This window comes from Oncorhynchus kisutch, unplaced genomic scaffold, assembly GCF_002021735.2.
Source record: "Oncorhynchus kisutch isolate 150728-3 unplaced genomic scaffold, Okis_V2 scaffold3489, whole genome shotgun sequence".
In the NCBI taxonomy this organism is placed as follows: Eukaryota; Metazoa; Chordata; class Actinopteri; order Salmoniformes; family Salmonidae; genus Oncorhynchus; species Oncorhynchus kisutch.
The window spans coordinates 67972-95792 of record NW_022265434.1 but is presented as its reverse complement, the minus strand read 5'-3'; the positions used below and the strand labels follow the sequence as shown (position 1 = coordinate 95792).

At 42.9% G+C, this 27821-nt stretch overlaps 1 protein-coding gene across 1 annotated transcript in view; it reads left to right on the top strand.

The window, feature by feature from the left end:
* The window catches only part of LOC109876334 (NACHT, LRR and PYD domains-containing protein 12-like), a 111888-nt gene that overhangs the window by 20763 nt on the left and 63304 nt on the right, over positions 1–27821 (top strand). Inside the window, exons 4-5 of the mRNA XM_031820556.1 lie at positions 25263–25485; positions 25902–27693. Coding sequence (XP_031676416.1) covers positions 25263–25485; positions 25902–27693 — 2015 coding nt within the window. The remainder of the gene's footprint in view (positions 1–25262; positions 25486–25901; positions 27694–27821) is intronic.

Here is a 27821-nt window from a genome sequence, read left to right as displayed (position 1 = left end):
GAAAGTTCCATTGACATATCATGATGATGTCATTAGAATACAATACCAGTTGGCACTAAAATATAATATTTCTTAGAACTTTTGAGTCAAGGAGATGTTTCTGTACATGTCTGTTTAATTTACTTAATTTGGTATTTTTTCCCATTGGTTGGCTGTGTATGCATATGTGTGTGAGTGTGTGTGTTTGAGAGAGAGAGAGAGAGAGAGAGAGAGAGAGAGGTTGGGAGGGAGAGAGAGAGAGAGAGGTTGGGAGGGAGAGAGAGAGAGAGAGAGAGGTTGGGAGGGAGAGAGAGAGAGAGAGGTTGGGAGGGAGAGAGAGAGAGAGAGAGAGGTTGGGAGGGAGAGAGAGAGGTAGGGAGAGAGAGAGAGAGGTTGGGAGGGAGAGAGAGAGAGAGGTTGAGAGGGAGAGAGAGAGAGAGAGAGAGGTTGGGAGGGAGAGAGAGAGAGAGAGAGAGAGAGAGGGAGGGAGAGAGAGAGAGGTAGGGAGTGAGAGAGAGAGAGAGGTTGGGAGAGAGGTTGAGAGACAGAGAGAGAGAGAGAGAGAGAGAGAGAGAGAGGTTGGGAGGGAGAGAGAGAGAGAGAGAGGTAGGGAGAGAGAGAGAGAGGTTGGGAGGGAGAGAGAGAGGTTGGGAGGGAGAGAGAGAGAGAGGTTGGGAGGGAGAGAGAGAGAGAGGTTGGGAGGGAGAGAGAGAGGTAGGGAGAGAGAGAGAGAGAGAGAGAGAGAGAGAGAGGTTGGGAGGGAGAGAGAGAGAGAGAGAGGTAGGGAGAGAGAGAGAGAGGTTGGGAGGGAGAGAGAGAGAGAGAGAGGTTGGGAGGGAGAGAGAGAGAGAGGTTGGGAGGGAGGAGAGAGAGAGAGGTTGGGAGGGAGAGAGAGAGGTAGGGAGAGAGAGAGAGAGAGAGAGAGAGAGAGAGAGAGAGAGAGAGAGAGAGAGAGAGAGAGAGAGAGAGGCAGAACCTGATATGTAAGTGGGTTGAGTAAACAAAAGTAATGATCATTTCAGACTGCTTCTGTTGAGACAGAGATAAAAGGTAAGACGATGATTGTAATGTGTATTCACATAGGTGATGATATTGTTATGTGTATTCATATAGGTGATGATATTGTTATGTGTATTCATATAGGTGATGGTATTGTTATGTGTATTCATATAGGTGATGGTATTGTTATGGGTATTCATATAGTTGATAATATTGTTATGTGTATTCATATAGTATGTTGACAGAGTGTTATAATAGGCCTACTCTCCTTAAAATGGTATTAGATGTAAATTAGATGCGGGGGATCTAATGTATCAAATGCCTACAGGCTTGTCTTCTCAAAACAGGCTTAAAACACAACAAACAACAAACAAACATTTTCTCTTTCTAATCTACTGTTAACTCTTTTTACGCTGTTTATGCAACGTTGCAAAACTTGTGGCTGCGGTGTAAACTAATGAATACGACCCAGGTAGTGGCCTAGGACTCGGTTGTTGATGCCTGGTTGATGCTGAAACCTGATCGTGACCTGAGTGGTGTACTATGATGCAAGCTAGATATACTGGTTTTCTAAAGTTAGCCAGCTTCAGTTAGCTTCACATTCCATCTCAGGCCTCACCCATAATAATATACAGAGTGACACAAGTCCCACCAAGTGGCTGCGATGTGTAGGGTGGTTGTCATTTTCACCAGCGACTGTATTCACTGCCCTGCACCTCTTTCTGCCACAATATTAATACCATAGTATCATAGGTTACCCCCATGTCCGTTGAGCAAAGCAACACAATAATGAGGGAAAGGATTTTAGGATAATATCAGTTGATTTAGTGTTGTCTTTTGGGTTCAGCCTTCTAGCTGCCTTTAATAAATGAATAAAGTGCACCTGTTATCACCCATCTCTGCTCTCCTGCTCTCTGCTCTCCTGCACCTGACTTACCTTCAACCAGTTGCGCACATCGTGACAGCTTTGAAATGAGCAAAGTATATGTATCAAACTAAATGTTGTATATTAACACTCACACCTATTCATTGCCCTGTTACATTTGGATGGATGTAATGGGAAAACAAGTCACCTATTCATTGCCCTGTTACATTTGGATGGATGTAATGGGAAAACAAGTCACCTATTCATTGCCCTGTTACATTTGGATGGATGTAATGGGAAAACAAGTCACCTATTCATTGCCCTGTTACATTTGGATGGATGTAATGGGAAAACATGTCACCTATTCATTGCCCTGTTACATTTGGATGGATGTAATGGGAAAACAAGTCACCTATTCATTGCCCTGTTACATTTGGATGGATGTAATGGGAAAACAAGTCACCTATTCATTGCCCTGTTACATTTGGATGGATGTAATGGGAAAACAAGTCACCTATTCATTGCCCTGTTACATTTGGATGGATGTAATGGGAAAACAAGTCTGTATAAACATCAAACATGTTCATATTTATTCCTGACTAGCGGTCTTAAATGCTACAAGTAATGAACCATTTCCTGGAACAATTTGGGGAAAGCCCCAAAGGGGATCAAAAAGCATTGGTTTCCCGTCTCTAGGGGACAACACCATGAGTGTGTTTCAGAACCCTTCTTGAAACTACCTGTTTCATTTTGGTTGTTGTTAGTGACTCTTTGTTAGTTTTTTAGATAATGAATAAAAGAGAACAATTGACGGTCAGTAATTAATTGTCACTGTGTTAACCACAACCTACATGTTGGATCTCTGTTTAGGGGTCAGTGCTCTGAAATGAGTCTCTCTGGGGAGAAAGAGGAGGGGGGTCCTGTCTCTAAAATGAGTCTCTCTGGGGAACATGACACCAAAGCTAAGAGGTGAGATGACAATATTGTTTAAGAATTAATGAAAGTTTATTTCCAAAACGCTATATCCACAACATTTGTTTTCCCATCATAAATGATTGCTTATGGTATCTTCAATAGTACTTTTCCCCAGATTTTAGATGTGTATAAACATATATTTTTTTGCTAAACTAAATTTCCATTGATTAGCTGGAATTTAATGTTTGCATTGTGTATATTGACTGTAGTATGTGGTTGTCTCACCTAGCTATTATAACATTAATGCATTTACAGATGCCATATCTTAATTTGACCCAGTTTTTCACACTAGGGAAATAATCCTGCAGCAACAGGAAATGTGAATTATTATGTGGATTATAATTAATTTCATTTTTTGTATGGTTGATACATTTTTCATTAGGGCAAATGAAGTCTGACATTTCAAAGTGGAAATGACATACTTTAGAAGCCTTTTTAAAACTCGAATACACTACAAGTTTGTATTTCCTGTAGTGCAGGAAAATTCCTGCAACAACAGGATTATCAAATTAAGACATGGTAACTGTACTGAAGGTCGCTATGGGGCCGGTTTCACGATAGCGATGGAATTTAGACTTAGGAGTGTTTTTAAAAAGAAGTAACAGGCGTTTCCCTAAACACCAAGCAGAGAGAACGGCTGCTATGTGTCAATACTGATAGGATCAACAGAAATGGAACGCTGCATTTTCATCTGTCTGGGTCGTTTACCTTTAAACAATGTCTGTGAATGACTGATGGAACATGACGATGCGATCTGAGATGAGCTCTGAGTGATAGGACATATGAGGTATAGGCTTAACCAGCATTTAAAGGTCACTTCCAGGTTTTCCGATCACAAGTAAATGTGATTACGAGAATCAAGTGAAATAAAATGGATATTATTAAGAATAAGAGTATGACGAGATCGGCACACTCCTACTTGTTTGTGTCAATTGCAAAGACATTCTCAACTTTGTGTTTGTAGTCAACTTTGTTCTGAAGTCATCAGCGTCACAGAGAGATGGTTAAACCATGTGATTCTATGTTTAGTAGAGATCTTCTGTGCATAAAGTGATGCGGGAGGGCAAAAAATAATCTAATGATGCACTTAGCTGTTCAACAAGTGATATGAGGCAGGAGTTAGATTACAAGCGTTTTCAAGTGCAACAAAAATAACTGGTTGTGGGAAACAGCTCAAAGAATGTTCTAAAGGTGAACTTAGCCTCAAGATGCTTTTGGGAAACTGGGCCCTGGATAAGAGCATCTGCTAAATAACTAAAATGCAGGGGTGAAAGTTATCCGTCATATGGACTCTGGAGAGGTTGTTTTTGAAATCAGCGTAGATCAGCAATAGAAATCTCAGTGGGCTGTTTGTACTGAACTGACATGCAGGATTGTTTACTGACAGTTCGATTTTCAGATGAATGCATTCTATAATGAGCACCACCTGCAGCGTTCTATAATGAGCACCGCCTGCAGCGTTCTATAATGAGCACCACCTGCAGCATTCTATAATGCGCACCACCTGCAGCGTTCTATAATGAGCACCACCTGCAGCGTTCTATAATGCGCACCACCTGCAGCGTTCTATAATGAGCACCACCTGCAGCGTTCTATAATGAGCACCACCTGCAGCGTTCTATAATGAGCACCACCTGCAGCGTTCTATAATGAGCACCACCTGCAGCGTTCTATAATGAGCACCACCTGCAGCGTTCTATAATGAGCACCACCTGCAGCGTTCTATAATGAGCACCACCTGCTGCTCTCCACTCAGACAGCGCTGTCTAGTCTACTGTAGCTGCTGGCAAAGTCATTCAAAGTCTCTACTTAATCACTCAGGATGGAACTTTCCACTGCTACTATTCTTGTAATGTAATTTATTAAAACAAAATTGGAAAACCCCATAGCAAAACAGTTTACCTACTGTATTTACCTAGTCAGCTTGTTGTTGTGTGTTCTAGGCAAGAGAATTGTTCCTCTCCATGCACATTAAAGTTACGAGAGCCATATAGAGGGAAATATATATATATGTATTCTGACAAGCAGACTGGAAGCCACAATTTGGCCAGTGCTCTCAGTATATCAAATAGCTGATTGTTGATTTGCGGCTGTCAGACTAAGGCCTATTTTAGATGCTTTTCACTATCTCAATATTTGAAAATAGCCTACAATCGCTAGAAAACCCCAAAAGAGAGGGGACAGGAAAATATATAACTAACCTGTCTTTACACTATTAAAAGCTACACTTGTAAAAACTATTGGTCGCTAAATCTAGAGAAATGACTGTCCATGTAAAAAAAACTGTAGGTCACTAAATCCATCTAGATGGACCACGTAAAAACAGTGTGCTGGTGTACATATTTGTAAACAACATCTGGTGCACCAAATCTAAGGAAGTCTCTAGATTTTGCTCAACCTGAAGTAGAATATATTGTGATAAATTGCAGGCCACACTACTTGCCTAGAGAGTTTTCAGCTATACTTTTCATGGCTGTTTATTTACCACCACAGACAGATGCTGGCACTAAGACCGCACTCAGTCAGCTGTATAAGGAAATAAGCTAACAGGAAACCACTCACCCAGAGGTGGCGCTCCTAGTGGCCGGAGACTTTAATGCAGGGAAACTTAAATCAGTTCTATCAAATTTCCATCAACATGTTAAATGTGCAACCAGAGGGAAAAAAATTCTAGATCACCTGTTCTCCACAGAACAGAGACGCGTACAAAGCTCTCCCTCGCCCTCCATTTGGTAAATCGGACCACAACTCTATCCTCCTGATTCCTGCTTACAAGCAAAAATTAAAGCAGGAAGCACCAGTGACTCGGTCTATAAAAAAAGTGATCAGATGAAGCAGATGCTAAACTACAGGACTGTTTTGCTTTCACAGACTGTAACATGTTCCAGGATTCTTCCGATGGCATTGAGGAGTACACCACATCAGTCACTGGCTTTATCAATAAGTGCATCGAGGACGTTGTCACCACAGTGACTGTACTTACACACTAGAGGTCGACCGATTCATTGGAATGGCCGATTAATTAGGGCCGATTTCAATTTTTCATAACAATCGGAAATCTGTATTTTTGGGCGCCAATTTGACGATTTTTTAAATATTTTTTTTGGTATACCTTTATTTAACCAGGCAAGTCAGTTAAGAACACATTCTTATTTTCAATGACGGCCTAGGAACAGTGGGTTAACTGCCTGTTCAGGGGCAGAACGACAGATTTTCACCTTGTCAGCTCGGGGGATTCAATCTTGCAACCAAACAGTTAACTAGTCCAACGCAATAACGACCTGCCTCTCTCTCGTTGCACTCCACAAGGAGACTGCCTGTTACACGAATGCAGTAAGCCAAGGTAAGTTGCTAGCTAGCATTAAACTTATCTTATAAAAAACAATCATAATCACTAGTTAACTACACATGGTTGATGATATAACTAGATATTATCTAACGTGTCCTGAATTGCATATAATCTGACTGAGCATTCAAGCATACAAGTATCTAAGTATCTGACTGAGCGGTGGCAGGCAGAAGAAGGCACGTAAACATTCATTCAAACAGCACTTTCGTGCGTTTTGCCAGCAGCTCTTCGTTGTGCATTAACATCTGCTAACCATGTGTATGTGACAAATACATTTGATTTGATTCGAAATGGCTACCCTGAGTATTTGCATTGTGAGCCCCCACCCCCACCCCCCGCAACCCCTCTCTTTTCGCTGCTGCTACTCTCTGTTTATCATATATGCATAGTCTCATTTAACTATACATTCATGTACATACTATCTCAATTGGCCCGACCAACCAGTGCTCCCGCACATTGTCTAACCGGGCTATCTGTAACGTTGGTCATTAAGGGTAGACCAAGGTGCAGCATGATTTGGGTTCATCATACTTTATTTAAATGTGAACCAGCAAAAAAAACATTAACAACACAACAAACGTTACAGAAGATCCCACCACCAACGGACCAAGCAGCGTGCCCCGGAGTGGAGGACATCATGGACATGGGAGGAGGTAGTGGCAGGACATGAGAGCCTGCCGTGGAAACAGGCGGAAGCAGCGAGGGAGGAACGGCGGCAAGACCAGGAGTCACGGCAAGGAAGGAAGCTATAGAGGCAGCTCCCCAAAAGAAATGGGGGAAGGGCACACGGGGAGATTGGTGGAGTCAGGGGTCAGACCTGAGCCAACTCCCCATGCTTACCGTGGGGAGCATGTGACCAGTCAGGCACCGTGTTATGCAGTGATGCGCTCTGTGTCAGCGCCCCGCATGTGCCGGGCGGAAGTAAGCATCCAGCCAGGATGCATCTAGCTCTACGCTCGAGACCTCCCGTGCGCCTCCATGGCCCAGTGTATCCGGTGCCTGCTCCCCGCACCAGGCTTCCAGTGCATCTCCCCAGTCCGGTGTGACCATTTCCGACTCCATGTACCAGGCCTCCATTATGTCTCCCCAGCCTGGTAAGCCCTGTGGCAACTCCACGCACCAGGCATCCAGTACATCTCCTCAGTTCGGTGAGACCTGTTCCGGCTCCACGTACCAGGCCTCCATTATGTCTCCCCAGTCTGGTAAGCCTTGTGGCAGCTCCTCGCAGCAGGCTTCCAGTACGTCTCCTCAGTCCGGTGAGACTTGTTCCGGCTCCACGTACGAAGCCTCTAGGGATGATCCATGGCCCGAAGCCTCCAGTGATGATCCATGGCCCGAAGCCTCCAGTGATGATCCATGGCCCGAAGCCTCCAGTGATGATCCATGGCCCGAAGCCTCCAGTGATGATCCATGGCCCGAAGCCTCCAGTGATGATCCATGGCCCGAAGCCTGCAGTGATGATCCATGGCCCGAAGCCTCCAGTGATGATCCATGGCCCGAAGCCTCCAGTGATGATCCATGGCCCGAAGCCTGCAGTGACGATCCAAGGAAAGGAGCATCCAGCGAAGATTCCCATGACGGTCCCCAGTCCAGAGCCTCCAACGACGGTCCCCAGTCCAGAGCCTCCAACGACGGTCCCCAGTCCGGAGCCTCCAGCGACTATCCCCAGTCTGGAGCCGATAGCGACGGGGTGTATATTTAAAAAAATTCACAAAAGCTCTGACGAAGGCTGTGAGGCCGATACGTAAGCTTATTAAATATCAGTGATACTATCAAGAGCAGTGTAAGGTTTCCTTTTTCATTCAGACTTGTAATCTGAAAAATGAGGGAGTAAGACCAGTCTGAATGACTGGACCCGACAGTGTCACAGAGCTTTTTCATGCACACGACCGAGAGCGTGCCTTTCTTGTTTACCTTTTATATTGACGTTATTGTCCGGTTGAAATATTATCGATTATTTAGGCTAAAAAGAACCCAATGATTGATTATAAAAATCGATTGATATGTTTCTACGAACTTTAGGGATACTGTTTGGATTTTTCGTGGTACAATATGATAAAATCATTTAACATCTGATAATATACCATCTATACAGGTTATATGGTACAATATGATACAATCATTTAATATCTGATAATATACCATCTATACAGGTGGTACAATATGATAAAATCATTTAATATCTGATAATATACCATCTATACAGGTGGTAGAATATGATCAAATCATTTAATATCTGATAATATACCATCTATACAGGTTATATGGTACAATATGATCAAATCATTTAACGTCTGATAATATACCATCTATACAGGTTAAATGGTACAATATGATGCAATCGTTTAACATACTTTTTTAGCAATATGTTATTGGACTCATTTCGGGAGATGGAAATGATATTTTAAGTGGTGACCGCATCATTTTATTTTCATTCATTTTGGAGTAGAGCTTCTCAACCATCTACATAAAACAATTCCTGGGGAGGACCCCGGACCCCCTATGTAAGGGGACTAGAATTGGTCAAATGTGCAGTTTAATACATTTTAAAAAGGATCCTCTTTCCCTAAAAGCATGATGGTCATGACTTTTTTTTTACATGAAAGGGGAGGTTAACTGGGCCCCAGACAATCAATCTGTGATCAACTTAAGTTTGCTAAAATGTCAAATGTTTTACATACAGATCTCATACTACTGTATCAAATCAATATTGATGTCACAAATGTATAATTTATACGGTTCTTTATTAAAAATGTAGTTGCAGTGCCTGCAACCTGGTTATCAGTCAACCTACCAGGGTCGTTACAAACAGCACAGGAATCAAATCATCAACATGTATTGATCACATCTTTACTAACACTGCTGATATTTGCTTTAAAGTAGTGTCTAAATCCATAGGATGTAGTGATTACAATATAATAGCCATATCTAGGAAAACCACAGTTCCAAAGGCTGGTCCTAATATAGTGAATACAATACATTTTGTAGTGATTCATATGTTGATGTAAAGAACATTTGTTGGTCTGTGGTGTGTAATGAGCAGCAACCAGATGCTGCACTTGACACATTTATGAAATTGCTTATTCCAATTACTAATAAGCATGCCCCCATTAAGAAAATGACTGTAAAATCTGTTAAATCCCCTTGGATTGTTGAGGATTTGAAAAATTGTATGGTTCAGAGGGATGAGAGGGATGAGAGGGTTGAGAGGGATGAGGCAAATGGTATGGCAAATTAGTCTGGCAGCCCAACTGATTTGAAAACGTACATCAAATTAAGAAATCGTGACGAAACAAAATAAAACAATAATTTATATAAAGAATGATTGTAAAAAGCTTGTGGGCACTAAATGACATTTAGGGGGGGAAACCCCCAAATTGGCTCCATCATTCATTGAATCAGATGGCTCATTCATCATAAACCCCACAGATTTTGCCAACTACTTTAATGACTTTTTCATTGGCAAGATAAGAGAACTAAGGGATGACATATCAGCAACAAACACTGACACGACACATCCAAGTATATCGGACCAAATTATGACAGACAAGAATTGTACTTTAGAATTCCATAAAATCAGTGTGGAAGAAGTGAATAAATTATTGTCTATCAACAATGACAAGCCACCGGGGTCTGACAATCTGGTTAGAAAATGACAGGATAATAGTAGATGATATTGCCTCTCCTATTTGCCACATCTTCAATTTAAGCCTACTAGAGAGCATGTGTCCTCAGGCCTGGAGGGAAGGTTAAGTCATTCCGCTACCCAAGAATAGTAAAGCTCCCTTTACTGGCTCAAATAACCAACCAATCAGCCTGTTACCAAACCTAAGTAAACTTCTGGAAAAAATTGCAGTTTGACCAGATACAATGCTATTTCACAATAAACAAATTGACAACAGACTTTCAGCATGCTTATAGGGAAGTACACTCAACAAGCACAGCACTTACACAAATGACTGATGATTGGCTGAGAGAAATTGATGAGAAAATTATTGTGGGGCTGTCTTGTTAGACTTCAGTGTGGCTTTTGACATTATCGATCATAGTCTGCTGCTGGAAAAACATATGTGTTATGGCTTTACACCCCCTGCTATAATGTGGATAAAGGGTTACTTGTCTAACAGAACACAGAGGGTGTTCTTTAATGGACGCCTCTCAAATATATATATATTTTTTTATTTTTTTATTTAACCTTTATTTAACCAGGTAGGCTAGTTGAGAACAAGTTCTCATTTGCAACTGCGACCTGGCCAAGATAAAGCATAGCAGTGTGAGCAGATAACAAAGAGTTACACATGGAGTAAACAATTAACAAGTCAATAACACAGTAGAAAACAAAGGGGGAGTCTATATACAATGTGTGCAAAAGGCATGAGGAGGTAGGCAAATAATTACAATTTTGCAGATTAACACTGGAGTGATGAATGATCAGATGGTCATGTACAGGTAGAGATATTGGTGTGCAAAAGAGCAGAAAAGTAAATAAATAAAAACAGTATGGGGATGAGGTAGGTGAAAAAGGGTGGGCTATTTACCAATAGACTATGTACAGCTGCAGCGATCGGTTAGCTGCTCAGATAGCTGATGTTTGAAGTTGGTGAGGGAGATAAAAGTCTCCAACTTCAGCGATTTTTGCAATTCGTTCCAGTCACAGGCAGCAGAGTACTGGAACGAAAGGCGGCCAAATGAGGTGTTGGCTTTAGGGATGATCAGTGAGATACACCTGCTGGAGCGCGTGCTACGGATGGGTGTTGCCATCGTGACCAGTGAGCTGAGATAAGGCGGAGCTTTACCTAGCATGGACTTGTAGATGACCTGGAGCCAGTGGGTCTGGCGACGAATATGTAGCGAGGGCCAGCCGACTAGGGCATACAAGTCGCAGTGGTGGGTGGTATAAGGTGCTTTAGTGACAAAACGGATGGCACTGTGATAAACTGCATCCAGTTTGCTGAGTAGAGTGTTGGAAGCCATTTTGTAGATGACATCGCCGAAGTCGAGGATCGGTAGGATAGTCAGTTTTACTAGGGTAAGCTTGGCGGCGTGAGTGAAGGAGGCTTTGTTGCGGAATAGAAAGCTGACTCTTGATTTGATTTTCGATTGGAGATGTTTGATATGAGTCTGGAAGGAGAGTTTGCAGTCTAGCCAGACACCTAGGTACTTATAGACGTCCACATATTCTAGGTCAGAACCATCCAGGGTGGTGATGCTAGTCGGGCATGCGGGTGCAGGCAGCGACCGGTTGAAAAGCATGCATTTGGTTTTACTAGCGTTTAAGAGCAGTTGGAGGCCACGGAAGGAGTGTTGTATAGCATTGAAGCTTGTTTGGAGGTTAGATAGCACAGTGTCCAAAGACGGGCCGAAAGTATATAGAATGGTGTCGTCTGCGTAGAGGTGGATCAGGGAATCGCCCGCAGCAAGAGCAACATCATTGATATACACAGAGAAAAGAGTCGGCCCGAGAATTTAACCCTGTGGCACCCCCATAGAGACTGCCAGAGGACCAGACAGCATGCCCTCCGATTTGACGCACTGAACTCTGTCTGCAAAGTAATTGGTGAACCAGGCAAGGCAGTCATCCGAAAAACCGAGGCTCCTGAGTCTGCCGATAAGAATATGGTGATTGACAGAGTCGAAGGCCTTGGCAAGGTCGATAAAGACGGCTGCACAGTACTGTCTTTTATCGATGGCGGTTATGATATCGTTGAGTACCTTGAGTGTGGCTGAGGTGCACCCATGACCGGCTCGGAAACCAGATTGCACAGCGGAGAAGGTACGGTGGGATTTGAGATGGTCAGTGACCTGTTTGTTGACTTGGCTTTCGAAGACCTTAGATAGGCAGGGCAGGATGGATATAGGTCTGTAACAGTTTGGGTCCAGGGTGTCTCCCCCTTTGAAGAGGGGGATGACTGCGGCAGCTTTCCAATCCTTGGGGATCTCAGACGAGATGAAAGAGAGGTTGAACAGGCTGGTAATAGGGGGTTGCGACAATGGTGGCAGATAGTTTCAGAAATAGAGGGTCCAGATTGTCAAGCCCAGCTGATTTGTACGGGTCCAGGTTTTGCAGCTCTTTCAGAACATCTGCTATCTGGATTTGGTTAAAGGAGAACCTGGAGAGGCTTGGGCGAGGAGCTGCGGGGGGGGCGGAGCTGTTGGCCGAGGTTGAAGTAGCCAGGCGGAAGGCATGGCCAGCCGTTGAGAAATGCTTATTGAAGTTTTCGATAATCATGGATTTATCAGTGGTGACCGTGTTACCTAGCCTCAGTGCAGTGGGCAGCTGGGAGGAGGTGCTCTTGTTCTCCATGGACTTCACGGTGTCCCAGAACTTTTTGGAGTTGGAGCTACAGGATGCAAACTTCTGCCTGAAGAAGCTGGCCTTAGCTTTCCTGACTGACTGCGTGTATTGGTTCCGGACTTCCCTGAACAGTTGCATATCACGGGGACTATTCGATGCTATTGCAGTCCGCCACAGGATGTTTTTGTGCTGGTCGAGGGCCGTCAGGTCTGGGGTGAACCAAGGGCTGTATCTGTTCTTAGTTCTGCATTTTTTGAACGGATTTGCTTATGTAAAATGGTGAGGAAGTTGCTTTTAAAGAATGACCAGGCATCCTTAACTGACGGGATGAGGTCAATGTCCTTCCAGGATACCCGGGCCAGGTCGATTAGAAAGGCCTGCTCACAGAAGTGTTTTAGGGAGCGTTTGACAGTGATGAGGGGTGGTCGTTTGACTGCGGCTCCGTAGCGGATACAGGCAATGAGGCAGTGATCGCTGAGATCCTGGTTGAAGACAGCGGAGGGGTATTTGGAGGGCCAGTTGGTCAGGATGACGTCTATGAGGGTGCCCTTGTTTACAGAGTTAGGGTTGTACCTGGTGGGTTCCTTGATGATTTGTGTGAGATTGAGGGCATCTAGCTTAGATTGTAGGACTGGCGGGGTGTTAAGCATATCCCAGTTTAGGTCACCTAACAGAACAAACTCTGAAGCTAGATGGGGGGCGATCAATTCACAAATGGTGTCCAGGGCACAGCTGGGAGCTGAGGGGGGTCGGTAGGAGGCGGCAACCTTGAGAGACTTATTTCTGGAGAGAGTAATTTTCAAAATTAGTAGTTCGAACTGTTTGGGTATGGACCTGGAAAGTATGACATTACTTTGCAGGCTATCTCTGCAGTAAACTGCAACTCCTCCCCCTTTGGCAGTTCTATCTTGACGGAAGATGTTATAGTTGGGTATGGAAATCTCTGAATTTTTGGTGGCCTTCCTGAGCCAGGAGCAAGGACATCCGGGTTAGCAGAGTGTGCTAAAGCAGTGAGTAAAACAAACTTAGGGAGGAGGCTTCTGATGTTGACATGCATGAAACCAAGGCTTTTTCGATCACAGAAGTCAACAAATGAGGGTGCCTGGGGACATGCAGGGCCTGGGTTTACCTCCACATCACCCGCGGAACAGAGAAGGAGTAGTATGAGGGTGCGGCTAAAGGCTATCAAAACTGGTCGCCTAGAGCGTTGGGGACAGAGAATAAGAGGAGCAGGTTTCTGGGCATGGTAGAATATATTCAGGGCATAATGCGCAGACAGGGGTATGGTGGGGTGCGGGTACAGCGGAGGTAAGCCCAGGCACTGGGTGATGATGAGAGAGGTTGTATCTCTGGACATGCTGGTAGTAATGGGTGAGGTCACCGCATGTGTGGGAGGTGGGACAAAGGAGTTATCAGGGGCATGAAGAGTGGAACTAGGGGCTCCATTGTGAACTAAAACAATGATAACTAACCTGAACAACAGTATACAAGGCATATTGACATTTGAGAGAAACATACAGCGAGGCATGCAGTAATCACAGGTGTTGAATTGGGAAAGCTAGCTAAACAGTAGGTGAGACAACAGCTAATCAGCTAGCACAACAACAGCAGGTAAAATGGCGTAGACTAGGCAACGGGGCCAACAGATAAAACAAACAAGCAGAATGGAGTACCGTGATTAATGGACAGTCCAGCGTGCATCAGCTATGTAGCCAAGAGATCAGTGTCCAGGGGGCAGCGGTGGATGGGGCAGGGAAGCTGGACTGGCGAGTGTTATCCAGGTAAAAAAAAAACTAACAATGACTAAATAGCTTGTAGCTAGTTAGCTGGTTAGCTTCTGGAGGTTCTTGAGTGTGTTCTAAAAATAAAAAAATAATAGCGATTCCGTATCACATTGGGTGAGGCAGGTTTCCGGAAGGTATAAACAAATTAAAAGTCAAAAGAGAGAAAGTAAATATGGGTCCGGTGAGCGTTTGGGACGCGGCGATTCAGGCGGTTAGCAGGCCTGTGCTAACAAGCTAACAGTTTGTAGGCCCGGGCTAGACAAGGTAGCAGTTAGCGGACCGGAGCTGGACAAGCTAGCAGTTAGCAGGCCGAATTAGCAAGCAGGGAGATAGTGAGGGCTAGAGAGTTAGCCTTTGGGGGACGTCGCGATGGGGTGAGTCTGTTTATTCCTCTTCATGCGATGACATCGATAGACCGGTCGTGGGCCCGGGTATTGTAGCTCAGGAGTATGCTACGGTGGTAGCACAGGTGCTACGGCCGGGCTAGCTTCAAGCTAAGTGGGTGGAAACGCTAGCCAGGAGTAATCCGGGGTTGCGGTTTAGCTAGATAGCTAGTTGCTGAAAAATCCAGCTGAAAGATGTTCTGTTTGCGGTGGGAATCCGGGGATGAATCCGGGGATGAAAAATAAATAGGTCCGTTATGCTCTGGTTAGAGTCGCGTTGTACGAACAGGCGAGAGCTTTCCGAACTACAGGTTAGCTGATGACCTGTTAGCTGAAGACCGCTAGCATACCCGCTGGTTAGCTGGCTAGCTTCAGTTGAGGGGTCCCGAAGTAAATATAAATACTTTAGGAATTTAGGAAAAATAGCTACATTGGGTGAGTCGGGTTGCAGGAGAGTATTTGGAAGCTTAGGGTTTAGCAAAATGTTTTCAAAGAGATATGTGGAGAAAATATGTAAAAATATGTAAAAAACGAAAAAGAAACGATAAATACAGGGACACGACAGGACAGGACGACTTAATGCTACGCCATCTTGGTATAATCCAGGTAGAATCAGAAATTCCCCAGCGTAGCTGTTAAAGCCACTTGCTTTTTTCAAATTTGACTAATGACATGCCACTGACTAAGCAAAACCAGAGTGTATATGTACGAGGATGACACATCAGCTACTACAGCAACTGAAATCACTGCAACATTTAACAAAGAGCTGCAGTTAGTTTCAGAGTGGGTGCCAAGGAAAAAGTTAGCCCTAAATATTTCTAAAACTAAAAGCATTGTATTTGGGACAAAACATTCAACAAAATCTTGTAATAAATAATGTGGAAATTGAGCAAATTGAGATAAACTGCTTGGAGTAACCCTGGATTATAAACTGTCATGGTCAAAACATATCGATACAGTAATAGCGAAGAGGGGGAGAAGTCTGTCCATAATAAAGCGATGTTCTGCGTTCTCAACAACCCTATCAACAAGGCAGGTCCTACAGGCCCTAGTTTTGTCGCACCTCGACTACTGTTCAGTCGTGTGGTCAGGTGCCATAAAAAAGGATTTAGGAAAATTGCAATTGGCTCAGAACAGGGCAGCACGGCTGGCCCTTGGATGTACACAGAGAGCTAATATTAATATTAGGCATGTCAATCTCTCCTGGCTGAAAGTGGAGGAGAGATTAACTTCACCACTACTTGTAATTATTAGAGGTATTGACATGTTGAAAGCGCCTAGCTGTCTGTCTAAACTACTGGCACACAGCTTGGTAACCCATGCATACCCCACAAGACATGCCACAGAGGTCTCTTCACAGTCCCCAAGTCCAGAACAGACTATGGGAAGCGCACAGTACTACATAGAGCCTTGGATACATGGAACTCTATTCCACATCAGGTAACTGAGGCAAGCAGTACAATTAGATGAAAAAAAACAGATAAAAAACACCTTATGGAACAGCAGGGACTGTGAAGCAACACAAACATAGGCACAGACACACACACACACACACACACACGATAACATATGGACTATACACACACACACGATAACATATGGACTATACACACACACACGATAACATATGGACTATACACACACACACGATAACATATGGACTATACACACACACACGATAACATATGGACTATACACACACACACGATAACATATGGACTATACACACACACACGATAACATATGGACTATACACACACACACACACACACACACGATAACATATGGACTATACACACACACACGATAACATATGGACTATACACACACACACGATAACATATGGACTATACACACACACACACGATAACATATGGACTATACACACACACACGATAACATATGGACTATACACACACACACACGATAACATATGGACTATACACACACACACACGATAACATATGGACTATACACACACACACGATAACATATGGACTATACACACACACACGATAACATATGGACTATACACACACACACGATAACATATGGACTATACACACACACACACGATAACATATGGACTATACACACACACACGATAACATATGGACTATACACACACACACGATAACATATGGACTATACACACACACACGATAACATATGGACTATACACACACACACGATAACATATGGACTATACACACACACACACGATAACATATGGACTATACACACACACACGATAACATATGGACTATACACACACACACACGATAACATATGGACTATACACACACACACGATAACATATGGACTATACACACACACACGATAACATATGGACTATACACACACACACGATAACATATGGACTATACACACACACACGATAACATATGGACTATACACACACACACGATAACATATGGACTATACACACACACACGATAACATATGGACTATACACACACACACGATAACATATGGACTATACACACACACACGATAACATATGGACTATACACACACACACGATAACATATGGACTATACACACACACACGATAACATATGGACTATACACACACACACGATAACATATGGACTATACACACACACACGATAACATATGGACTATACACACACACACGATAACATATGGACTATACACACACACACGATAACATATGGACTATACACACACACACGATAACATATGGACTATACACACACACACGATAACATATGGACTATACACACACACACGATAACATATGGACTATACACACACACACGATAACATATGGACTATACACACACACACGATAACATATGGACTATACACACACACACGATAACATATGGACTATACACACATACACACACACACACGATAACATATGGACTATACACACACACACGATAACATATGGACTATACACACACATACACATGGATTAACTCCTTTAGACGACACAGGGCGAGACCCAGATGCAGACACAGGAGGCAGATGGTTACAGTCTATGATATTTATTGAAATACAAGGGACAGCCAATGGGCAGGTCGGGGACAGGCAGAAGTTAATTAATTATCAGGGACGAGTCCGACAGGTACAGTGGGGGCAGGCAGGCTTGAGGTCAAGGCAGGCAGAACGGGGAGGGCTAGAAAAACAGAGACTAGGAAAACAGGAGCACAGAAAAACACGCTGGTAAGCTTGACAAGACAAGACGAACTGGCAACAGACAGAGAACACAGGTATAAATACACTGGGGATAATGAGGAAGATGGGCGACACCTGGAGTGGGGCGGAGACAAGCACAAAGACAGGTGAAACAGATCAGTGTGTGACAGACATGTGGTAGTGGTAGAGTAGGGTCCTGAGGGCACACAGGACGAGTAGCTGCTGCATTGGCAGCAGCTAATGGGGAACCATAGTATATACAAATACAAACACAAATTCATAACATTTGACTGCGTGGGGTGGATATATAGCATATAAAAAACATGATTATTTGTCTTTCTGAAATAAAACCATCAAGTGATACATGTCTGTCATTGAACAACCCCATGCCATGATAATTTTTTTTTAAAACACACCAATCTTTAAGGTATAAAAGCTAATTTACCAACATTTCTGAAAACTAATATATAGCGTTGTGGAAATAACCTCTTCTTATGTTTCCTCATCTGCACTCAGAGTAGATGAGAGATGTAATGTTTGTCTCTGTTATGTTGAAGCCCAATCAAGCAGGAGAGACCAGCCTCCCCTGTACCCAGCTGTGTGTCCATGAAGAGTGACAAGTCTATGGATCATCCTATATATTTTTCTACTGAACAAAGGTAAGAAAAACTCATGGGTGATGGTCAGTGAGTTAAACAACACTGTCTCTAGTCATTTATCCTCTCCCATTTTCCCATTTTTTTTGGGGGGGGGGGGGGGTTCATAATCCATAGACTGATCATTTTTCAATTTTCATAGTCCTAAAACAATATTAAACATACACAACATTCCCTCCCTGGGTGTGTCTGTGTGTGTAAGTGAATGACAAACAGTGACTCATTAGATTATTATTATTATTATTGACAGTTACCATGGAGAAGAGACAACAAACACAAATACATGTTCAAATCAAAGTTTATTTGTCACGTGCGCCGAATACAACAGGTGTAGACCTTAGTGACATGCTGAATACAACAGGTGTAGACCTTAGTGACATGCTGAATACAACAGGTGTAGACCTTAGTGACATGCTGAATACAACAGGTGTAGACCTTAGTGACATGCTGAATACAACAGGTGTAGACCTTAGTGACATGCTGAATACAACAGGTGTAGACCTAACAGTGACATGCTGAATACAACAGGTGTAGACCTAACAGTGACATGCTGAATACAACAGGTGTAGACCTAACAGTGACATGCTGAATACAACAGGTGTAGACCTAACAGTGACATGCTGAATACAACAGGTGTAGACCTAACAGTGACATGCTGAATACAACAGGTGTAGACATAACAGTGACATGCTGAATACAACAGGTGTAGACCTAACAGTGACATGCTGAATACAACAGGTGTAGACCTAACAGTGACATGCTGAATACAACAGGTGTAGACCTAACAGTGACATGCTGAATACAACAGGTGTAGACATAACAGTGACATGCTGAATACAACAGGTGTAGACCTAACAGTGACATGCTGAATACAACAGGTGTAGACCTAACAGTGACATGCTGAATACAACAGGTGTAGACCTAACAGTGACATGCTGAATACAACAGGTGTAGACCTAACAGTGACATGCTGAATACAACAGGTGTAGACCTAACAGTGACATGCTGAATACAACAGGTGTAGACCTAACAGTGACATGCTGAATACAACAGGTGTAGACCTTAGTGACAAGCTGAATACAACAGGTGTAGACCTAACAGTGACATGCTGAATACAACAGCTGTAGACCTAACAGTGACATGCTGAATACAACAGGTGTAGACCTAACAGTGACATGCTGAATACAACAGGTGTAGACCTTAGTGACAAGCTGAATACAACAGGTGTAGACCTAACAGTGACAAGCTGAATACAACAGGTGTAGACCTAACAGTGACATGCTGAATACAACAGCTGTAGACCTAACAGTGACATGCTGAATACAACAGGTGTAGACCTAACAGTGACATGCTGAATACAACAGGTGTAGACCTTAGTGACAAGCTGAATACAACAGGTGTAGACCTAACAGTGACAAGCTGAATACAACAGGTGTAGACCTAACAGTGACATGCTGAATACAACAGCTGTAGACCTAACAGTGACATGCTGAATACAACAGGTGTAGACCTAACAGTGACATGCTGAATACAACAGGTGTAGACCTAACAGTGACATGCTGAATACAACAGGTGTAGACCTAACAGTGACAAGCTGAATACAACAGGTGTAGACCTAACAGTGACATGCTGAATACAACAGGTGTAGACCTAACAGTGACATGCTGAATACAACAGCTGTAGACCTAACAGCCTTACAGTGAAATAATTAATTACAAGCCCTAACCAACAGTGTAATTTTTAAGTTAAAAAATAGGTATTAGGTAAACAATAGATAAGTAAGGAAATAAAAAATAAAAAGAACAGTAAAAAGACTGTGAAAATAACAGTAGAGAGGCTATATACAGTAGAGAGGCTATATACAGTAGAGAGTCTATATACAGTAGAGAGGCTATATACAGTAGAGAGGATATATACAGTAGAGAGGCTATATACAGTAGAGAGGCTATATACAGTAGAGAGGCTATATACAGTAGAGAGGCTATATACAGTAGCGAGGCAATACCAGTAGTGAGGCTATATACAGTAGCGAGGCAATAACAGTAATGAGGCTGTATACAGTAGAGAGGCTATATAGAGTAGAGAGGCTATATACAATAGCGAGGCTATATACAGTAGAGGCTATATAGAGTAGCGAGGCAATAACAGTAGTGAGGCTATATACAGTAGAGAGGCTATATACAGTAGAGAGGCTATATACAGTAGAGAGGCTATATACAGTAGAGAGGCTACATACAGTAGAGAGGCTATATACAGTAGCGAGGCTATATACAGTAGAGAGGCTATATACAGTAGCGAGGCTGCATACAGTAGCGAGGCTATATACAATAGCGAGGCTATATACAGTAGTGAGGCTATATACAGTAACGATGCTATATACAGTAGCGAGGCAATAACAGTAGTGAGGCTATATACAGTAGCGATGCTATATACAGTAGCGAGGCAATAACAGTAGTGAGGCTATATACAGTGGCGAAGAAATAACAGTAGCGATGCTATATACAGTAGCGAGGCAATAACAGTAGTGAGGCTATATACAATAGAGAGGCTATATACAGTAGAGAGGCTATATACAGTAGCCAGGCAATACCAGTAGTGAGGCTATATACAGTAGAGAGGCTATATACAGTAGAGAGGCTATATACAGTAGAGGCTATATACAGTAGTGAGGCAATAACAGTAGAGAGGCTGTATACAGTAGCGAGTCTATATACAGTAGAGAGGCTATATACAGTAGCGAGGCAATAACAGTAATGAGGCTGTATACAGTAGAGAGGCTATATAGAGTAGAGAGGCTATATACAATAGCGAGGCTATATACAGTAGAGGCTATATAGAGTAGCGAGGCAATAACAGTAGTGAGGCTATATACAGTAGAGAGGCTATATAGAGTAGAGAGGCTATATACAGTAGAGAGGCTATATACAGTAGAGAGGCTACATACAGTAGAGAGGCTATATACAGTAGCGAGGCTATATACAGTAGAGAGGCTATATACAGTAGCGAGGCTATAACAGTAGAGGGGCTATATACAGTAGCGAGGCTATATACAGTAGTGAGGCTATATACAGTAACGATGCTATATACAGTAGCGAGGCAATAACAGTAGTGAGGCTATATACAGTAGCGATGCTATATACAGTAGCGAGGCAATAACAGTAGTGAGGCTATATACAGTAGCGAAGAAATAACAGTAGTGAGGCTATATACAGTAGTGAGGCTATATACAGTAACGATGCTATATACAGTAGCGAGGCAATAACAGTAGTGAGGCTATATACAGTAGCGATGCTATATACAGTAGCGAGGCAATAACAGTAGTGAGGCTATATACAGTAGAGAGGCTATATACAGTAGAGAGGCTATATACAGTAGAGAGGCTATATACAGTAGAGAGGCTACATACAGTAGAGAGGCTATATACAGTAGCGAGGCTATATACAGTAGAGAGGCTATATACAGTAGCGAGGCTGCATACAGTAGCGAGGCTATATACAATAGCGAGGCTATATACAGTAGTGAGGCTATATACAGTAACGATGCTATATACAGTAGCGAGGCAATAACAGTAGTGAGGCTATATACAGTAGCGATGCTATATACAGTAGCGAGGCAATAACAGTAGTGAGGCTATATACAGTGGCGAAGAAATAACAGTAGCGATGCTATATACAGTAGCGAGGCAATAACAGTAGTGAGGCTATATACAATAGAGAGGCTATATACAGTAGAGAGGCTATATACAGTAGCCAGGCAATACCAGTAGTGAGGCTATATACAGTAGAGAGGCTATATACAGTAGAGAGGCTATATACAGTAGAGGCTATATACAGTAGTGAGGCAATAACAGTAGAGAGGCTGTATACAGTAGCGAGTCTATATACAGTAGAGAGGCTATATACAGTAGCGAGGCAATAACAGTAATGAGGCTGTATACAGTAGAGAGGCTATATAGAGTAGAGAGGCTATATACAATAGCGAGGCTATATACAGTAGAGGCTATATAGAGTAGCGAGGCAATAACAGTAGTGAGGCTATATACAGTAGAGAGGCTATATAGAGTAGAGAGGCTATATACAGTAGAGAGGCTATATACAGTAGAGAGGCTACATACAGTAGAGAGGCTATATACAGTAGCGAGGCTATATACAGTAGAGAGGCTATATACAGTAGCGAGGCTATAACAGTAGAGGGGCTATATACAGTAGCGAGGCTATATACAGTAGTGAGGCTATATACAGTAACGATGCTATATACAGTAGCGAGGCAATAACAGTAGTGAGGCTATATACAGTAGCGATGCTATATACAGTAGCGAGGCAATAACAGTAGTGAGGCTATATACAGTAGCGAAGAAATAACAGTAGCGATGCTATATACAGTAGCGAGGCAATAACAGTAGTGAGGCTATATACAATAGAGAGGCTATATACAGTAGAGAGGCTATATACAGTAGCCAGGCAATACCAGTAGTGAGGCTATATACAGTAGAGAGGCTATATACAGTAGAGAGGCTATATACAGTAGAGGCTATATACAGTAGTGAGGCAATAACAGTAGAGAGGCTGTATACAGTAGCGAGTCTATATACAGTAGAGAGGCTATATACAATAGCGAGGCTATATACAGTAGAGGCTATATAGAGTAGCGAGGCAATAACAGTAGTGAGGCTATATACAGTAGAGAGGCTATATAGAGTAGAGAGGCTATATACAGTAGAGAGGCTATATACAGTAGAGAGGCTACATACAGTAGAGAGGCTATATACAGTAGAGAGGCTATATACAGTAGAGAGGCTACATACAGTAGAGAGGCTATATACAGTAGAGAGGCTATATACAGTAGAGAGGCTATATACAGTAGAGAGGAGCAGTGAGTGATCAAAAGAAAACTAAGAGTCTCTGTGGTTCACCCCAACCTGCAGAAGAATGAGCTTGGTCTGATATGGAGCAAATGGGGCATCCATCGAGGGCTTGAATCTGCAGAGGGACATTTCACGCAAGGGATTTGTAATTCACTGGTGAAGTCTTGATCAATGAAATTATCCGCGGACCCAGAGTCCACGAAGGCTTGAATCTGGTGAAAAACCCCTTGCGTCCTCCCAGGTGGCCGTCATACCGCTCTGATCTTGGGTTCCCAGTGCAGGTTCCCTGGATGAACTACGACAACGCCTGGAGCACTGGGCGATGAGACTTGGGCATCGGCTCCTCCTGGGCTGGGGTTAGACTGTGGTAGGAGGAATTCGGTAAGGGCTCAGAGGGTCTCTGATATTTGGAAGAGTTGTTCTTGCTGCCGTCCCAGTAGTGCTCCTTGGTGGGTTACAACATTCCTGATCTGGGTGATCTCTGCTGGGTCCATGTTGGAGGCAGAAGCTTGCTGTGACATGGTGAGGTTGGACCCAGGTGCAGAGAAGAGACCCGACCAGGAATCAGTGGTTAAGGATAAAATAATACTTGACTGAGAAACGGTAACTGAAGGATCACAGTAACATGGGGAAAAAAATTAACACTAAGTCTCGAAAACTCACTCAAGAGACAAAAACAATTGGCAAACAATTCAAGCTTCTGCAAAGGACAACAGAAAACACACCTCTTTTAACAGGGAAATCATAATGAGTCAATTGGACAGGATAGTCTCTGCCGCCCTCTTGTGACAGGAGGAACCATGACAATTTAGGAAAAAAGGAATCCAGTCAGAGGCTTAGCGAAGATTAGTTTCAATATTAGGTAGCTATATATACAGTGCCTTCAGAAATTATTCACACCCCTTGACCTTTTTCCACATTTTGTTGTGTTAAAGCCTGTATTTAAAATTCATTAAACTTAAACTTTTTTGGGGGGGGGGGGGCATTGGCCTGAACACAATACCACATACTATTGAAAAAAAAATTAAAAGCTGAAATGTCTTGAGTCAAAGAGTATTCAACCCCTTTATTATGAAAAGCCTAAATAAGTTCAGGAGTAAAAATGTTGCACGGACTCACTCTGTGTGCAATAACAGTGTCATGATTTTGGAATGACTACCTCATATCTGTATCCCACACGTACAATTATCTGTAAGGTCCCTCAGACGAGCACTGAATTTCAAGCACAGATTGAACCACAAAGACCAGTGTAATATTGTACTGGAGTAGTGGAAACGCATTCTCTGGAGTGATGAATCCCGCTTCACATTCTGGCATTCCGAGGGATAAATCTGGGTTTGGCGGATTACCGGAGAACGCTACCTGAACGCGACCTGAACGCGACCTGAACGCTACCTGAACGCTACCTGAACGCGACCTGAACGCTACCTGAACGCTACCTGAACGCGACCTGAACGCTACCTGAACGCTACCTGAACGCTACCTGCCCCAATGCATAGTGCCTCGCATCTGAGCCGTTGATGCTCCTAGACATTTCCACTTCACAATAACAGCACTTACAGTTGACCGGGGAAGGTCTAGCAGGGCAGAAATGTATCCAAAGTCCTAAAACAATATTAAACAAACACAACATTCCCTCCCTGTGTGTGTGTGTGTGTGTGTGTGTGCACTCCCTGGATGAGTGGATGTAATCTCATTTTTTGTCCACAGAAACCAACAGGAGAGATCAGAGTCAGACATTCTCAGTGGTCAGTCTTCCCAGAGTCATCAAACAGACCTGGCCTCCATATTCAGTGTATGTGGTCCTGTTATGTACATTTGTTTTTGTTTACCTCAAGTAAAGTTGATCTGTCAATAATTTATTAATGTGTTCATTAGAAAGTATTTCTTCTCTTGCTTAAATTATTTACTTTATTTATTTCAGTTGCTTGAAGAGAATATTATGACATTTATGAAGAACGAGCTGAAGATGTTCAAGAGGATTCTTAGTCCAGAACTCCCACAAGGCTTTGAGAGTCAGAAGCAGGAAGTGGTGGATGCTGAAGATGAGAAGCAGGAGAGCAGTGCCAGAGAGGGGGCTCTGAAGATCACACTGCACGTCCTGAGGAAAATGAACCAGAAGGAGCTTGCTGACACACTGGAGAAAAGTAAGAGCTGTCTGCCTCATGTTGAATGCTGTTTTATAACAAACATTTAAGATCTGTAGCTAAAGTACAGCTAAAGTGCCGTGTAACTCAATGATATTGTAGCAGCCTTAACACAACACCTAGTGACCAAATCAAGTAAAAGGAGGGATGTGTTTTGGTGATGAATTTAGACAGGAAGAAGAGGAGAAACGAAGAGAGAGAGAGAGACAGAGACAACATTAATAATACCATCAACTATACCAATAATAATATCAATCACACCAGTGTGTAAAGCAATATGAAAACATTTACACATTTATACAGTCAGTTAAAAGAATAACGTATTATAATGTACAACTTTCTAACACAATCCTACGATGCTTTAGGCATTAAAACAGACATAATATTAATATCCTCTGTGTTATTTCTTAATTCAGGTGAGCTTGCTGTGATTTGCCAAAGTGAACTCAAATCTAATCTAAAGAAGAAGTTTCAATGTGTATTTGAGGGGATCGCTAAACAAGGAAACCCAACACTTCTCAATAAGATCTACACAGAGCTCTACATCACAGAGGGTGGAACAGGAGAGGTCAATAATGAACATGAGCTGAGACAGATTGAGACAACAACCAGGAAACAAGCAAGACCAGAGACTGCAATCAAATGTAACGACATCTTCAAACCCTTAACTGGACAAGACAAACTTATCAGAACTGTGCTGACAAAGGGAGTCGCTGGCATTGGAAAAACAGTCTCTGTGCAGAAGTTCATTCTGGACTGGGCTGAAGGAAAAGCAAATCAGGATGTCCAGTTTGTATTTTCATTCCCTTTTCGGGAGCTGAATATGATGAAAGAGAAAAAACACACTTTGATTGAACTTCTCAACCACTTCTCAATGGAAACCAAAGAATCAAGAATCTCCAACTACGACAAATACAAAGTTCTGTTCATCTTTGATGGTCTGGATGAGTGCCGACTGCCCCTAGACTTCCAGAAGAACAAGATCTGTTGTGACGTCACAGAGTCAACCTCAGTGGATGTTCTGCTGACAAATCTCATCAAGGGAAATCTGCTTCCCTCTGCTCTCCTCTGGATAACTACCCGACCTGCAGCAGCCAATAAGATCCCTTCAGGGTGTGTTGACCAGGTGACAGAGGTACGAGGGTTCAATGACCCACAGAAGGAGGAGTACTTCAGGAAGAGATTCAGTGATGAGGACCTGGCCAGCAGAATCATCTCACACATAAAGACATCAAGGAGCCTCCACATCATGTGCCACATTCCAGTCTTCTGTTGGATATCTGCAATAGTGCTTGAACACATGCTGAAACATAAGAGAGAAGAGATGCCCAAGACTCTGACTGAGATGTACACACACCTTGTGGAGTTTCATACTATAAAGAAGAACGAAAAGTATCTTGGGAAAGAAGAGACAGGTCCACACTGGAATAAAGAGAGCATTCTGTCACTGGGAAAACTGGCTTTTCAACAGCTTGTGAATGGCAATCTGATTTTCTATGAAGAAGACCTGAAAGAGGCTGGCATTGATGTCAATGAAGCCTCAGTGTACTCAGGATTGTGCACACAGATCTTTAAAGAGGAATGTGGGCTGTACCAGGACAAGGTGTACTGCTTCGTGCATCTGAGCATTCAGGAGTTTCTGGCTGCTGTATATGTGTTCATCTCATTCAGCAACAACAATGAGAATCTAATGGCCAAACCACGATCAACATCCAGGGACCTTCCTTTGAGGATCAGACACAAGCCTGAAGTTACTCTCTACAAGAGTGCTGTGGATAAAGCCTTACAAAGTGAGACGGGAAACCTGGACCTTTTCCTTCGCTTCCTTCTGGGCCTCTCACTGGAGTCCAATCAGAAGCACTTACAAGGTCTACTGACAAAGACAGGAAGCAGCTCACAGAGCCATGAAGAAATAGTTAAGTACATTAAGGAGAAGATCAGGGAGAACCCCTCTCCAGAGAGGTGCATCAATCTGTTCCACTGTCTGAATGAACTGAATGACCATTCTCTAGTGGAGGAGATCCAAAGATACCTAAGATCAGGAAGTGTCTCTGGTGAAGAACTCTCACCTGCACAGTGGTCAGCTCTGGTCTTTGTGTTGCTGACTTCAGAAAAGGAGCTGGATGTGTTTGACCTGAAGAAATACTCCAGATCAGAGGAAGGTCTTCTGAGGCTGCTACCAGTGGTCAAAGTCTCCAAAATGGCTCTGTGAGTACATACAATGACATTTGAGTACTAATCATCAGGAAGAGTTATACATTAGTATAACAATATGACCATACAATTCAAGGAGACAGAAGATGAATCTATGTTGTTTGAGAGAATAAACCAAATGT